The sequence below is a fragment of the Sciurus vulgaris genome (assembly GCF_902686455.1).
Source record: "Sciurus vulgaris genome assembly, chromosome: 1".
NCBI classification, from domain to species: domain Eukaryota; kingdom Metazoa; phylum Chordata; class Mammalia; order Rodentia; family Sciuridae; genus Sciurus; species Sciurus vulgaris.
The window spans coordinates 205,644,853-205,661,628 of record NC_136461.1 but is presented as its reverse complement, the minus strand read 5'-3'; the positions used below and the strand labels follow the sequence as shown (position 1 = coordinate 205,661,628).

General features: G+C 46.3%; 1 protein-coding gene across 1 annotated transcript in view; it reads right to left on the bottom strand.

Annotated features, from left to right (window-relative positions):
• Positions 1-15,937, bottom strand: part of KHDRBS3 (KH RNA binding domain containing, signal transduction associated 3) — a 172,470-nt gene extending 156,533 nt beyond the window's left edge. The window contains exon 1 of the mRNA XM_079118540.1: positions 15,709-15,937. Coding sequence (XP_078974666.1) covers positions 15,709-15,796 — 88 coding nt within the window. The 5' untranslated portion in view covers positions 15,797-15,937. The remainder of the gene's footprint in view (positions 1-15,708) is intronic.
• Between the last annotated feature and the right edge of the window lie 839 nt (positions 15,938-16,776).

The following is a 16,776-nucleotide window of genomic DNA, read 5'->3' as shown; positions in this document are numbered from 1 at the left end:
GCCTGCCTAGAATGCAGTCCCTGCACTCAACACACACTGCCAAGGACCCTCTTGGTCAGGACATGGCCCTTGTTCCAGGGCCTGGAAATACGGGGCCAACAGGACTAGCCGAGCTGTAGTCAATCAATCAACAACATCCACGTGAAAAGTAGCAATTTCCCCAGGGACATGCTGGTGAGGACAGGAAGTCACGACATTTAAATTTAGTTTCCTGGGAAAGCATGAACCCAACTCCAGGTCAATTTGGAAGGCCTGTGGTCACTGGTGAAGAGAAGCTGTCAGGAGCCATTAAGCCTACGAGAAGTCTCCCACACGTCCTGTGCTCTTTGTAGTAAGGGATGGGGAGGCGATCGAGAGCAGACACAATTCAGTGCATGATGCACGTGTGCACGGAGAGGACACAGTGAAACCCACCAATTGCACAATTTATGTGACTGGTAGTCATAATAAAGGAGAGCATACCGGGATCCTATTTTGCCTCAGTATCAGCTTGTAAAGTTCAAGTGTCGTACTTAGAAAGAGAAATACATCACCAAAAGAAAAAGAAGAAAAACTTTTAAAACGAACAATTTTTAGTGTAATTTAACAGGAGCACACACTTTTGTTCAATTTTTGTTCTGCAGTACTAAGGACTCAACCCAGAGCCTCACATATGCTATACTAGCACTTCACCACTGAGCTACATTCCCAGCGCTCGCTATTTTACTAAATTGAGACAGGGTTTCACTAAATTGCTGAGGCTGCCTCAAATCTGCATCCTCTGCCTTAGCCTCCCAAGTAGCTGAGGCCCAGGTGTGTGCTACCACACTGGGGTCACACACTCTTTACGAAGTCACTTAACTAAGGAAACGGCTGGGTTTCTTTTCCTTTGCCCAGCCCTTCAGTGTTCACGTGGCGGTGAGGATTCTTTCCCTTGTCCCTTTCTCTCTTGACCCAATGTGCACCCTGGGCAAGCTCATCCTCAACCTGGGCTTCATATAGGGGGTGGTGCCTTTCAATGAAAGTAAACTCCAGAAAGACTACATATGTAACTGAACTCACACAATTTAAAACCTTTTCAACTTGCATTGTTCAGCATCCCAAATGGTATTTCAAAGGCACAAAGCTGACCATGTCAATCTCTTGCATTTGATCTTCCACCATGTTCCCGGATCTTAAAATGCACACATTCCTCAGCCATCCACAAGGCCCTCTGCATTCTGGCCCCTCCCTACCTCTCTTGCCCATTTTTCAACACTTCCTGCTTTCACGTCATACTCCAAAGGGAGCAGAGGAAGGTGCCCTCACATACATCATTCATTCAACAAATACTGAGCATTTCTCATAAGCTGGGCACAGTTCTGGGCACTGGAGACCCAGCAGCCAAAGTTCCAACTCTCAGGAGCTGGAGTACAATTATGCACAGTCTTAATGCATGTCACTAAATGCTCACCATAGGTCTGGGAGGTAGTCAGAATCATGCCTGCTTTATAAGCTGAGACACCCGAGCTCAAAAAAGTGTCAGGGTGATCTCCCACAAGGTCTCCCACAAAGCCCAGCACACGTGTCTGAGAAATGGCAGATCCCTCCTCAAAATCAATAAGTGAAAACTCAAATAAAAGGGAAATATCCTTTTTCAGTCTTCCTTCACCAAACCATACGAAGAGAATGAATTCACTGCCTTGATCCAAAGGAAGAAACTTGGACCAGTTAGCTATTTGTTCCACAAACACTTAGGGAGTGCCCACTAGCTGCTGGGCTGAGTTCTGGGTACTGAGTACTGCAGAGTGAACCAAAGTCAGATTTCCAGCCTGACAGGGGCCTGGGTTTCCAGGATAGAAACAACTCCCAACGAAGCACCGCGGTCGAGTGGGACAAATGCAAAGGTGGAGGTGAAGAGGAGGGCACCGCACCAGGCCCCGGGAGTGCAGAGAGGGAGAACAGCAGCGCAGACACCGCACATTCTGCACCAGGACCCTGCAGTCCTGCAGTCTCGGTGATGCCAGGAGAGAGGTGATGCCAGGAGAGAGGGCTCCGAGAAGTGAACCGCTTGGGTCACAGCTGCGCCCGCCACTCTGGTGCCCAGGATGTTTCACTAACACATCAGGAGCCATTCCTAAGTCTCTTCCCCCTCCCCCAACTGGGATAATGCACACACAGTGCCCGCACTTGTCTTTGGATAGCACTTACCACCCTGCAATATAAATGTCTTTTAATTTGGCTGCTTCCTACTGAGCTGAAAACACTTTATGCAGGGATAAAGGATTACCCAGCCCGGGTTCCAGCACTACCCAGGATAAGCACATGGTCCTCACTAAGAACCAGAAACTGCTCCAGTCTGGAGAAGCCTGGAGAAACACCCACCCTACACTTTCCTCCCTAGAAGCACAACACAAGTCCAAAGTCCTAATGGCAGATCATGCTCGCCTTCCACCACGAGCTCACTCTGGACCCCACCAAACTCTGGTCGGTCACCAGCCCTTTCCTGGGAGTAAAACTGTGGGATGAGTTGGGAATTCACAAGACTCTCCTAAGCGTGGACGAACCTGAGGCGTGTCTCCTCTGTGGCCAGTGCTCCGTGCTGGGCTCCGTGAGGAAGGCAGCAAGACTTGTGTCCTCTGGACCAATGACCTGGGGACGGAGGTGACCGACTTTTGAGTACCAATCAGTAAGTCAGGCGCTTCACACACTCCCTGTGATGTGTGCAGGCGAAGGAGCTGATGCTCACGGAGCTTGTCACCGAAGTCACACACCACTCAAGGATGGGGAGCCTGCCCAGGGCAGAAAAGGAAGACGCAACAGAACCATCCGGAATGCTACAGAGCACTGCCAAATTATGTAGCTGAATTCATTCTTCTTGCCCCTGTTCTTCTAAACTATTGCAGACTGCATGAAGGGTGGGGGATTATGGTTTCCTCTTGCCTGAATTTGGGGTATGCTAACTGGTAAGCCTTTCGTCCAGAAGTGCACAAAGTCCTTTCTCCATGTCTCTCTGTCATAAAGAGACACATGCTGAGGAGTAAGTTCCTTAGTATTTTTCATATAAACACAAGAAAACAAAAAACAGTAAAAAAGGCAAAATCTCATGGGGCACCTCAAGACCTAGAGGACAAAATCAAAGCTGAGGAAGGAGGCTGCTTCGTCTCCCCAGGAAGACGAAGCACAGACCTCTGAGAGCACTTCTCTGGATTCTAGTGGAAGGGCCACACTACAGTCTGACACAGAAATGCTGCTCACCAGCACGTTTCAGACGGATTCAGATTTCTGGAATTTAAAGAACATGGAAGTGACTGTTACATGCCTAACTTGCTCTAGTCACCGCAGACCCCGAGTTGGCACAGCAGCACAACACACCTTGACGCTGTGACGCAGCCTCTGCTGCAAAGCACCAGGAGCCTCGTTTCGTTTTCCGTGTCCATCAGCACCTCGAGGGCAGGCAGCAGGCACTGCCAAGAGGTGGCCTTTCCCCGGGGGCACACTCTCCTCTGAGAACCTGAGTGCTTCCTGATGAACTCCATCTGTCGCTGCTGTAAAGGATCCTTTTCTTGAATGAGTTAGAGCAATAAATTACATTAGGAAAATCGTGAAGAAACAAATCTACCCTGTGACAATAAAAGGAGTATGATTTTGAGACTGACGCTGGAGGCCTGTCTTTCGGCTGAGGCTGCAGGACAGTGCCTGATACCAGACCAGGGCAGATGCAGGTGCCAGCCTGCACTCAGCTCTGCTCCACACAGGCCTTCCTAAACTCAGGCAACTGCTCTATCGTGTAACAAAAATGCCCTCATGAGCTTATAAACTTATTTTCTCAGTATTACTTTGTATACTATAAAAGACTTTTATGTTACAAATAAGGATCTTAGAGAATTGAAAAGTCACAGGAAACTGATGTCCAGAAAACCTATATAAGAGAAATGAATGGTCTGCAATACAAAGAGCTCACAATTACCATTATGGTATTTTTATTATGCACTAATTGTAGATAGCACTGGTGAAACAGAATTTGGTAATCAAGCCTGGTTCTTAGTCTCTAAGAGCAGGGTGGGATAAGCAGACTTAGTTCTAAAGCTAGCTAAAGCTAGCATGCTGCTTGTTTTTTATAAAGATTTATCAGAACACAAACACTCTCATTCATTTACATACTGTCTAGAACTGCTTTTCCACTATACAGGCAGAGACTGAATACAATGTACACCCCCCAAATATTTACTCCTTAGCCTTTACAGAGAAAGATTTCTGGCCCTAGGCTAAGAGATGAGCCTGGAGAGTGGAGATCTGCCAGTCACACCTCTGCTTCCCAGATGTCTGGAGAAAAGGTCTAGAAGTAGACATAACTCAGCCACTCAGACCTCGGTATACAAACAATATTCCTGTCTAAAAGAAAACAAGTATCCATCAAGGAAGACACAGGTGATTCTAGTGCAGGCAGAGCACAGAGCACCAGAACAAAATGTTCTTAGAAAGTAAAACAAAACTTGAAAAATTAAAAATACAGAACTCTCTGGTATACCTGAAAGATGGCTTCCTGCACAGCCTCAAACACCAGCCTCCACAGATGCTCCGGTTCTTGATATAACATGGTACCATATTTACACGAAACCTATGCATACCTCCCATATTCTTTAAATCATCTCTCTACTATTTATAAAACCACTCCTCTAAATAAATAAGTAAAATGCAAACATTATGTAAACAGTTGTTATACTGTGTCGTTTACAGAACAAGATAAGAAGTCTGTACATGTTTAATAAAGACTCAGATTTTTCCCAAAATATTTTGGATCTATCATTGGTTGAATACACAGATGCAGAGCCCAGGCATACAAAAGACTAAATGTGCTCAAGTGTGTGGGATAATCCTGTCAAAGGACCCAGGGGCCAGGGCTAAGGGCTCTCAATGGCCAAATCTGGGATAATTTGAGTATCAATTTATATAGTGATAATAAAAGATTATAACCCATTGTATTAAAAAAAGAACCCATGAATATCTTATAGACAAGAAAGGCAGATGGATCAATAGATAAACAGGAGGGAGGGAAGAAAGGAGAGAAAGAAAAGAAAAGAGAAGAGAAAGAGATCTACTGTCAGCAGAAAGCCAGCCAACAAAAATAAATGAAGGTGAAGTGAATGAGTTGGCAAATTGCCATTTTATACACATCATGGTAACAGCAATGTTTCAGGAAAGCAATATGAGGCGCAGAATATTTATGTCTCAAGGTACCTCCCCAAGAAAGTACTGATTCACCACAAAAGAAACCAGTTACGTTACAATGGAGATACCTTGGCACACAGTAACCCAGTGACCAAACTGATCCCCAGTAACAGGGAGAGTGACACTGACATCATGTGCCCTGGTGGGTCTTCTGAGAAGACCACCTTCTCTGCAGCATTCCTGCCAAGAGTGCAGAACATGAGTCCACCTTTCAGGAAACATCAGGCCACCCAAATGGAAAGACATTCTGCAAAAACTGGCCTGTGTTCTTCTGAAACCCCTATCGTGAAAGGCAGTGGACAACAGAGGAGTTGCTCACAGAATACCCAAGGGGCCCTGACAACTCCAGGCAACACAACCTGAGCTGGCTCAACAGGCAACAATGCGACCGCGGGCAACACCAGCCTGCGGGCAGCAGCTACTAGTGCTTTGCTGCTGCTAAACTTCTTAATTTTGATAACCAAACCGTGGTTATGGAGGAGAAGGCCCTTATTTTTAGGAAATAAACACCATGGTATTTAAATATATAGTGAATAAAGAAACCTGAAATAGGTACCCTCCTCCCATGCAAGTCATAAACACACACACACACACAGAGCTGTGGCAGATGTGGCAGTGTGAACTGGTAAATCCAGACAAGAGTGCTGTCTAGGGGTGCTTACTACTGCTCTTCTAACTCTTCTGTAAGTTTAAAATTACCTCAAAAGAAACCTTTCAATGCCATCGGGTATGCTGGCACACTCCTGTAATCCCAGCAGCTCTGGAGGCTGAGGCAGGAGGATCACAAGTTCAAACCAGCCTCAGCACTGAGCAAGGTCCTCAAAAACTCAGTGAGACCCTGTCTCAAAATTTAAAAATAAAAAGGGCTGAGGTTGTGCCTCAGTGGTTAAGAGCCCCTGGGCTCAATCCCTCCTACCAATAATAATAATAATAATAATAATAATTCTTCCAAGAAAAAATAAAGAATAAAGGGCTTAAATTAAAAGTGGGAGAGGAAGGAAGGAAACATATAAATACCTACAAAACGCCACAGGAGGACCACGAAGATGCCATGGAGGCAGAGGCGACGAGCCAGCACTCTGCAGGAGCCAGGAACAACACGCTGCTGCCCAGGTGGTCCACCTGCCTTCCCGCATCCAGGTCACTTTTTGAACAAGAAAGCCATCTTGCTTCTGAGAGATGCCAGACATCATTCCTTCACCCCCAAATCTCCATGCTTTCTTCTAGCATGGCATGGCAAAACCCTCCTGTAGACAGGTCTACCTCCACCGCGGGTCACGAACAGGACGAAGACAACAGCAGCAGCCACTGTTCACACGTACTGATTCCACACCAGGCACGTCACCACACCACCCTTCACAGCTGAACGGCATGGAAATCCCCCAGGAATTTAGCTGTTTGTCTTTGATTTTTTATCACTATTTTGCAGACATGAAACAGGCTGAAAGGGATCAACATCACAATACCAAGAATTAGCAGAGCTGAGATAGGAACTCATGCTTTGTCATAAATCTGTATTCTTCATTTTTCTTCTTAGCAAACAGTCTGAATCTGATTTCAGTGTCATTTTCTATTAAACATGGCTTGCACATAGTAGGCAAGCAAGTGATAAAAGGAATTTTTCTAAGTGTTAGACTTCTGTTTGTATTCTGAGCCACTCAAACTGAGAGCAAAGTACCGAGGACAGAGGAGGCACAACAGACGGTAAGAGAAACCAGACCTAAAGAAAAAAAAAAAGAAAAGAGCAGACAACAAAGCAGGTCATCTACTGTACTGGTGGATAACGGTGAGCTGAAGTATGAAATTCAGATATGAAGAGGACCTGAGGAAGAGAGGCGCGTAATGATCTCATATTCTCATCAGCATTAATGTCACTTCACCTCAGTGACAAGCCACGATGAGACGGGCATCACTGCCACGTGCAGCAGTGCGAAAAGTGGCTCAGAAAAGTAAAGTAACTGGCTCAGAAGTAAAGCAACAAAGTCAGAAGTGCTAAATATTCAAGTTCAACAAGTAACAGTTGAATAAATAAGTGAAACTTTTGAAATCTTGTGGATTCTTGATCCAGTGACCCCATATTCTGCCGTGGTAAAAATTACTAAAAATAGAATCATGGTTCTGTCCAAACTTCTTCCTGGGTTTAGTGCCTGATGCTGACAAGTCCCTCAGCCCACCAGGAGTCGAGTCAGCAGACAACAGAAGGCAGGAAGCAGGACTTTCCACACCAGCTGACAAGATCTTTTGTCATTGCTGTTTGCTTCCTTACACAAATCAGAGATTTTGACAGACAGTCCAATGCAATTTAACAGTGAAGATTATAATTTTCCCCCAAAACATCATATTACAAAGCGGGTAGCCATAAGTCAGACTACCCTAACATCTTTGAGGATGTTTTTTCTTTAGGTCACAGTGATCCCTATCAGGTTAGCTCCATGATCTTGAATGAGTTATATAACCATCTAAGCACCATGTCTTTATCTGCAGAATGAAAACAACCAAACTAACTTCATTCACATAGTTGTCATCAGAACTAAAGACAGAAACGTGTGAAAAGGAATCTAGCAACAGGGCACAGCACAACTCAGGAACTCAAGTCATTGCTTACAGCACAAAAACGTCATGGTTTTCCACAACAACGGTTAGAGAGTAACAATGCATGAAACTCAGAAGCAAGGCAAGCTGGCTCAGGAGACCAGCTTCCCTTCAGGAGTAGCTCCGGATGTGGGTGGAGAGGGTATCCCGGCTATGTGGAGTGCCATCTAGTGGAGGAAAGGTAGAGCACCAGGGTGCGAAAGGTATTGGAAGCAAAGCAGGAATGTATGAAACTTACCCTTCTCCTTTCCTTCCCAAACAATTGCTCAGTGGGCACTCGAACCAACAGTGACCCCAAGTGTAAGATTTATACCAAAAAGAGGTCACAGAGGTTGCTGTCACATATTCATGCCTTTATCAAACTAAGGAAGAACATCAATAGTGTGCTAGGTACCCCTTTCAAATCCTTAAAAAAAGTAGCAGAGGCTGATTGGTGAAAAATCAAGGAATGTAAAAAAGTAGAGAAATCGACAGCTTACACATCCTGTGCTTCTGGAGGCTGCTAAGTGTCCAGATCTGATTTAATGCTTTAAGTTCTACAATTAGAAGACTGCTGATGAAACTTCACGTGTTAATTGAAGCTTCGGGTGCTGCGTCTTGAGTAGCATAATAAAAACCAGAGATGCTGCTAATTTTGATACTAATGAAAGAAGCTTCCTAAAGAAGGGCTTTCTTATTCAATATTTCTAGGACTGGAAAACTAAAATTATTCTAATATCATAAAATTACTCCAAGAATTACAACTAGATGATTTATGTATTAATAAAATATGCTTTATGTCTGGAAGGTGATGCCAGTATTTATAATACCTGCCTCAGGGCACTATATAAAAATAGCTGTTTATTAAATACCTATTATGTGTTAGATGCTATACAAATGTCTAAAACAGCAGCCTTAGAAAGAGGCACCAGACCCGCAATCTTACTCATAGTGAAACTAAGGCTCCAAGAAACTAAGCTGCACAGACTAGAAAGCTGTCACCTCCTGAAATCATGTGACACTTTTTACAGTACTTGTCCCTTGGTAAGCAAGGCTGTTCCCCCAAGTAAATACCATTCACCAGACTCTCCATGACGGCTCTGGTCAAAAAGTTTCTGTCCCTTGCCATGTGAGGCTCTGTCCCTCTGTACAGTATGCAATCTTCCTTGCTCACCAGATCACCAGTTCATCACCAGTTAACCTGAAGAGTTGTGTTATCAAAAGCCCCCATGAAAATCAAACACAAAATCAGAAAGTTTCTACAGCTACCTGGTACTCACAAGTGAACTGCATAAAGTTAAGCAGATGACGATCTGAATCCTGGTTCACCCCTTACTAGCTGTGTGCCCTTGGGTGAATTATTTGATCTTTCTGACCTCAGTTCTCTTTTCTGCAAAATAAGATAAAAGGATTTACTCTTTTAAGAGTGCTAGAGGAATTAAATGAAATAATATAGATAAGGCATGTAAACTAGAAAGGCTCTTTTGTTTTTTCAGTTGTCAATGGACCTTTATTTTATTTATTTATATGTGGTGCTGAGGATTGAACCCAGTGTCTCACATATGCCAGGCAAGTGCTCTTCCACTGAGCCACACCCTAGCCCTAGAAAGGCTCTTGATAAATGGTAGACACTATTACTAGCAATTACAAAGCAAGTACACTTAAACCTAACGCCCCTTCCAGAGAACCAAAACCACTATTTGCAGGAATTATTTGCCTTGTACGTTGATTTTTTTTTCTTTTTTGAGTCTATTTTTAGAGGATGAAGAATTTCTAAATATACCATAAACTGACTATAAATCTCTGATATACTCCTCAACCATTTCTGTGATAAAGTATTAAACTACAAAAGGCTCTGTGCCTCCAAGAGGTTCCCTCAAGGTAACCAGAACCTTAGCAAGAATTTCATTTACAAACTTTCTATACAGGATGTTTTCCTATTTTCTCTTTGACCACTGAAATATATACATAATTAAAAACCCTTACCTGGCACTCCTGCTGAAAACTGAAAAATATTGCTGGAGAGCACAGGAAAAACAGTGAGCTTGTCTTTCTTGGTAAAATGCATTTTCAGAAACCTTTTTTTAAAAAATTCATCACCACCAGTGGCAATTCCTAATGGTTTTTACTGTAATGAAACTTTTATTTAAAAACAAACAATGTTGAGCAATGTCCTTTCATCTCTTTTGTTAAAGTAGCCTATCAGAGCACTCTAGACTGATAAAATCTCAGCCTCGCTACTTACAAGCTGTGTGCCTTCACTGAGCACGTTACCTTACATTTCTGAGCCTTAGATGCCTCATCTGAAAAAAATAAAAGAAGCTGGCAGGGACGAAACCACCTGCCTGCAAGCCCTCCTGTGGACCCCAGAGATGCCTCCACAACACCTGGCACAGGGAGGCTCTCCCTGGGGCAGCTTTTATTATGATCATTATCCCCAATGCTGAGAAAGACCCCTGCTTTTACTGCTTTACTAAAAAGTGGGAGCTGTTCTCTCTTTACTCAGTGGGGACCACACAACAGGCAAAGGGGTCTTTGGACATCCACGTTGCCCTTGGCATTCAATTTCTAATTTCAGTTGTCTCTCTGGCTTCGGGTTTCTGTTTCGCATTTGACATTGCAGTTTAACTCCTTCAATTCATAACAAGGCTTATCTGGCATGTGACAAGGGTTTCCAAAATTCTGGTTTTACTCTGTCAAAAAAAAAAAAAAAATCTCATTCTAGGTTTAGGAAAGGAGAACTAATTGTACTAGAGAGCAATGGCTTAATAAGTTTCTCAAGAAAAAATAAAAGTAAATAAACATCCTATTCAAAGAGATCCGACAACATCTTCCCATCATCTCCTAGAGAAGAACCCCTATGGCTGTACCACAGTTAAAGAGCCCGCAAGACCCACTTGTCTTAACACACCTCTCACGCAGACCCTGTCACGAAGCGTGCCTGTTACAGACTGATCCCAGCCCCAGTGCCGGGGCTCTAAAATGCTCTTGGCAAAGGGCTCTTGACTGTGCTGAATTCCATACAGACTCTCTAATTCCTCTATTTTCATAATTAAAAACAACAATGAAATGCAGACTGGAGTTCCAGGCACGAGGCTATATACCAGGAATATTAGGTGCTTTCACACAGAGATGTTCAGACCAGACTCTTCCTCCCAGCACAGAGAGATGCAACCAGCGTGCCCAGGAGACTTAAGCACTCGGTGCCATGGGGCCCCAGAACATGGGCAGGGGAACCACTAGAGAGAAAAGGGGTCAGAGGAAACAGCGCAATTTGGGGGGCCAAGCGTAAATGTGGATGCTGTATCAAGTATCTTGCAATCCTGCAAGACCAAGGAGCAAAGAACAAGCTGCTCCTAGGAAGCCCAAGGTTTTCCCTCTCCTCCTCTTGCCCCCGCACTCTATCACCAAGCTCTGACCAGGAACTTCACAAGCAGCCCTCCGAGCGTCTGGAGGGCATGTGAGACACACAACGGAGACCGAACTCGTGCGCTGATGTTTTATAAGCACGTCCCTTGGGCAAGTCACTTTGTCGGTCTCGTTTCCTACCACTGAAACACTGGCAATATGTGGGGATGTTGCCGGTATTAAGATTACAAAGATGACGGGGCAGGGAAGTGCCTCAGAATGTCCACACGCTGTCTCAGTTAGATCCAAACTATCTGGCCTCTAGATATTTCAGAAGAGCAGTCGAAGGATCAGTAAGATGCTCCTTAGGAAAGAGCACCTGTAAACCTGAAGCTCCTCCTCTATCACAGGCGGGACAGTACAGTCTCCAAGCAGAGACTGCTTTTTCCTCTCTACCTCTAGACCAGCCCAAAAGCCGAGCGTGGAAGGCTGTCATTAAACACCTGATTAATGTCCAAATGCCAAAACACTGATGCAATCACTGGATCACTTTGGGTCATAATACACTACATAAAACTCAGAAATAGACTACCTAAAACTGAGTCATCACATCCATTTTCTTACAAAAACATACCAAAAAAGTTACAAATAAAAAAAACTGATAAAACAATAAAAACAATGAACACTTCACCACATCCTCCTCTGGATGCAGCACAAACTCACACATCATAGCATGAAGGCATCCCACCCAAATAAAATTTGGCAATTCTCCTTCTTGCTCCCTCATTTACCAGGTTGACAGCATTCAGGCAAATCAAAACTGTTTTCCTAAAGGAATCCCCAAAATAAAATGTTAGGCTACTGTGTCTCGTGCATTACATAGAAATGCACATAGGACTTGCATTCCTATGTTTATATATTCCCCTTTATACATCTGAATGCCCCACATATATCCTAGGTAATGCTAAGCATCCTAATACTTGAGAAATTGATGTAATATAAAAAATACTTATTTTGAAATCCCAACAAGAAATTTGTGAATCTGAACACAAACAAACCACACTTCCTCCTGTAACCAACAAGTAAATGTGCCTTGGCAGGGAATGAGCCACCAACCATATATTACATCAGATAATTAAAACAGCGTTATGTCATCTTATTTAGTGGTTACTTGGCTTGGATTGAAAACCATCCAAACCAACACTGGAGAGTTGGATTAAATTACAATGCTAGACATTTCTTAAGATTTTTTTTAGTAAGAGTCAGCACAACCCTACTAGCAAACACAGTATAAAACATGCAACACTACTCTCATCTCCAATTAACCTCCTAGCAAGAGATACAATACAATTCACCCTACAGGCACGTGGGGCAGGGGCACCCTGGGGGGCAGGCAGTGGAGAGAATATATCAAAGTCTATTTGCTTTGATTCCATTTTAGCACCAGGTAAGCATTACCCTTTTGTTAGAGAAACAAATTCAATATTTGAGGGAGGGGGAAGAGATTCAGTTATCCTGAGAAACAAAAATAAAGTCAGTAACTAACGCCCATCATGAGGACACAAATCAGGAAAAAGTAAAAAGGTTAATCTGTACTGGATAAGAGCACATCTCTGGATGTCATTCAGCTCAAGTTCTTAGTTAATGATTATTAGGAAAAAATAATTCAGCCACAAAGTTGATCGATGTTTATGAATACTGAATTTCTAAAACATGAAATCTCATCTGTTATCTCATTACATCTCATTTATTATTTTCATTTTAATAATTTGCTGATTAGTAAACAAAAAACTGGTCACAGGAAGGTTTTAATTCAAAAGTGCCTGTTGACCTGGCATTAAAATCCTGTACTCCAATGAACATTTGTTTTGTCAAAGAAGACAAGTACAAAAAAACTTTTTAAAAACTCAGGATAAGTCTTCCTAAGGACCCACGCTATTTACCTTATGTTTAAGTCAACCAGAAACAATCATATTAATTACGTTGATTCCTGCAGGGTTTTAAGTTAGCATGTGCAAACAGCTTCATTCCATCTTTGGGGGAAGGCACAAGCACAATGACCTTAAAGAAAGATGATTGGGATCAAATTGGGGGCTGTCTAAAGTCTATATAGCTGGGGTCCTCGGCTCCCTCCCAGAAAAGACACCAATATCTTGACTAACAGAGATGCACGTATGAGACAGAACTACATTTACATGTCAAGGTGTCTTGGAAATTTTAAAACACTAAGCAAGCATAAGGTATTGTTACCATTTGGAGAGGTTAATTATAAAATATATCTATTGCATGTCACAACACAGTAAAATAAAAGTTCACAATGCTGACCAACCATCCTTCAAGATTTAGTACCAGGTTAAGATTTAGTGCCAGGATAAGAATGACTTCTGAAAACAATACTTTTCTTAGAGGCAAACAGTTAAAAACAAAGCTTAATGAGAATAAAAATGCTTTTAAACAGGCAATAACAAGGAGGGTCATCAGATCTAAAAATCAAACTTTCCTAACTAACATTCAAAGTCTGACTTCAGACACGATGCTTTAGAAAGGCACTTGTAATTTTGGAGTTATGTAACAGAGTATAATTAATATTTTAAATGACAGAGCTTTGCATTCTGGATAGCAGCCTAGAATTTAAAGGAAAACATTTAGTGCGAAGCCATCTAAATTAACAGCATTAATGGGAGCATCTGAGGAACACCTCTCCTTTCACATGGGAGAAATGCACTTCTTACAAGAATTACACTTGGCATGAAAAGTAGGGTAATCAAGCTTAACACCCCAAAATCACTAAATGGCAACATTTCCCCAATATCTGTCTAAAGGAACTGGAAGCCATTATCACTAAAATGAAACACGAAAACCAAAAGAAGTGTGAATGTATTATCAACGCAATACTGGGGCAACATGACACAGAAAACAATGCTGACTTATGAAATAAGATAACTCATTACACATTTAGTTAAACCTATTCCTCAATCGAGTACCCTGCAACTTTGATTCAGCTTCTTTATTGGGAAAAGTGCACTTGCTGCCACAGTCCAGAATATTTCTAATGATCATGATCTCATACAACATACAAAGAAATTTCTTTCACAAGGCTGACAGCCCAACAGGCAACAAAAGATATATCGTAAATCATAAAGAGCAAGGAGTACAAACCTAATTGCAGAACTGCTCAGAAGGGCACCGGAATAAAACTCACAATTCTTTTTCTTTAATTCCGGAATGTATGCCTATTACTTTTTCACAAGCCCTCTTTATTAAAGATATAAAAATAAGCATGCAATTAAAATAAAACGGGAGATCTCTGTGAACCTATTTCTGTTCAACAATCCAAATATGCTTAAGTGCTTGGAGACAGCCCGAGTCTCTCCACCATCCCCACCAGTCAACACAAGCGCTACTTCGTAGAACTGGTTTCGACAGGTACCGGAGGTCGTAGTTTCAAAATATAGAGCCCATACACAAATAGAATATGTCTGCCTCGTCTTTCACTTCCAACAATAAAAGAGCCAGGGCCAACATTAGGAGCAGCTGCCCCAATTTAAATAGGGAACCACAGACTGTCACAGCACAGAGTGATTCGTGCAAATGGTGACAGATCTGACCAGATAATATTTCTGTCATTTCCCAGAGAAAAGCAGCCCTGTGTCCCCAGCCCGAATTCGTGTGAAGCACACATGCTGGATACAGGAGTAGTGCTGCCCCCGGCAAGGAGGGCTGATTCACCGTCCACCCGCGGACGAGGCAGGGCGCCCAGCAGGGCACCACAGGGGCACCTGTCCCGGGTAGGCGTGCCCCATGAACCCCGATCCCACGCTCCGCACTTTCGGTGCCAGCACACCGCGCAGGCTGGAGGAGTGTGCAAAGGGCACTGGCGGCACAGGCTCCTCCGCCTGAACCCCAAGCCAGCCGCCAAGGGTCGCCCACCAGGAGCTTCCCAAAGACAGGGGGACAAGCCCAGAAGGGCTCTCCGCCCGCCTGCTCTCGCTCCTGCCAGCCAAGGGCCGCCTGCGAGCCCGGCTCGGGAGCGCAGCCTGACCCACCAGGGCAGCCACATGCCCCGGGCAGCCGGAGGGTGAGCCGGGCACTGGGCTTCCCCTGGGACCCGGCCGCTCTCCTCTAAGGCGCTTCAGGTCTGACCAGAAGCCTCTTCCGAGGTCCCCAAACTTCACCAACAACCCAAGCACCTGTTCCCTTCACTCGTCCGTATTTGATCCCCGCACGTCCTTCCATTTTCCTGCAGCTCTTTCTTCAGCTCCCAGACACACCGAGCACCCGGTTCCCGAGTCCCCCTCCCCTCCAATGAGATCATTCAACCTCCTCCCCACGGAGCCCCCACCCAGAAGTTTCCCCTGGGTATCCCCGAGTCCCCAAAGATTCCCTGCAAGTCCTGTCCCAACGCCCCGGCCTCCCGCGTCCTTCCCGAGCCCCAGGTGCGCCTGCCCGTCTTCCCCAGGCGTCCCACCTTCGCCCCGGGCCCCGCCCAAACGCCCGGCGCCGACCGGGTCACCGCGGCGCCCCGAGTCCTCGCGCGGCAGCCCCGGCCTCTGCCCAGCGCGACTGGCCCCGCGGGCAGCTCTCGGCCGGCGCCCTCACCTTGGTTCACCAGGCGCAGGGCGTGCGTGAAGGAGGGGTCCAGCGAGTCCTTCTCCGCCATCAGCTCCGGCAGGTACTTCTCCTCCATGCTCGCCGGCCGCCCGGGCCCCGGACGCGGCCCCGCAGCCCGACCCGCGCGCGCCCCAGCGGCGCGGACCGGGCCAGACACCGCGGCGGCGGCCGAACCGGGCGGGCGGGCGGCGGCGCAGGGCTGGCACCGGCCGCTCAGCCTAGTCCCTGGCGCCCAAGAGACCGCGCAGGCGGCAGCCGCCTCGGGGACGCGCCCCGCGCTGCGCGCGCTGGATCTGTCAGGCGGGCCTCGGGCTGGGCGCGTGGTGAGCGCCAAGACCCAGATGTAGGCAGCCCGGCTAGCCACCCAGCGGCGCCCGCCCAGAGCTCCGCCGCGACCTGCTCCGAGTGCCTCCCCTCGCACTTTGAGGCGCCACAAGAGTGCCCCGCGCCCGCGCCCCGCCCGCCGCGCCGCGCCTGCGCGCTGCTGCCCAACCGCCCGGCGCGCGCCGCCTCGCGGGCCGCCCGGGCTGCACCGGCTGGCGGGACCGGCGGGGGGGCGCGCAGGGCCGCCGCCCGCCTCCGGCCGTGGCCGCGCGGAGCCGCTCGACACTCTCAAGGTCTCGCCAGCCGCACAGGCCGGGAGACCGAGGCCCGGAGAGGTCGGGTGGCGCGCCAAGGTCACCCAGCCAGCTATCCCGCAGGCGGGACGAGGGCCGAGCCGGGAGGGGAGCCCGGGTCGGCCGCAGCGGCTCTGAGGAAAGGCAGCGGACACCCTGCGCTTTACAGCTCGCTGGACTTCCCCAACTTATGTCGCTGTGCTGCCCACGCGTGTTTGCCGGAAAACGACGCCCCGTCCTTCCCCCTTGCCCGGGCTCTGAGCCCCATCCTCCTGAGACCCGAGCGCCCGCCGAGGTCGGTTACATAAAGGCGCGCGCCCTTCAGTGCGCCTTTGTCATCCACCACTTGCTCGGCATTGTCATTCTCTTCCCCCAAAACAGCTGTGGCTGGACTTGGTTGAGAGCGCATCGCCGAACCGTCCGTCCCCAAGTGGACGCG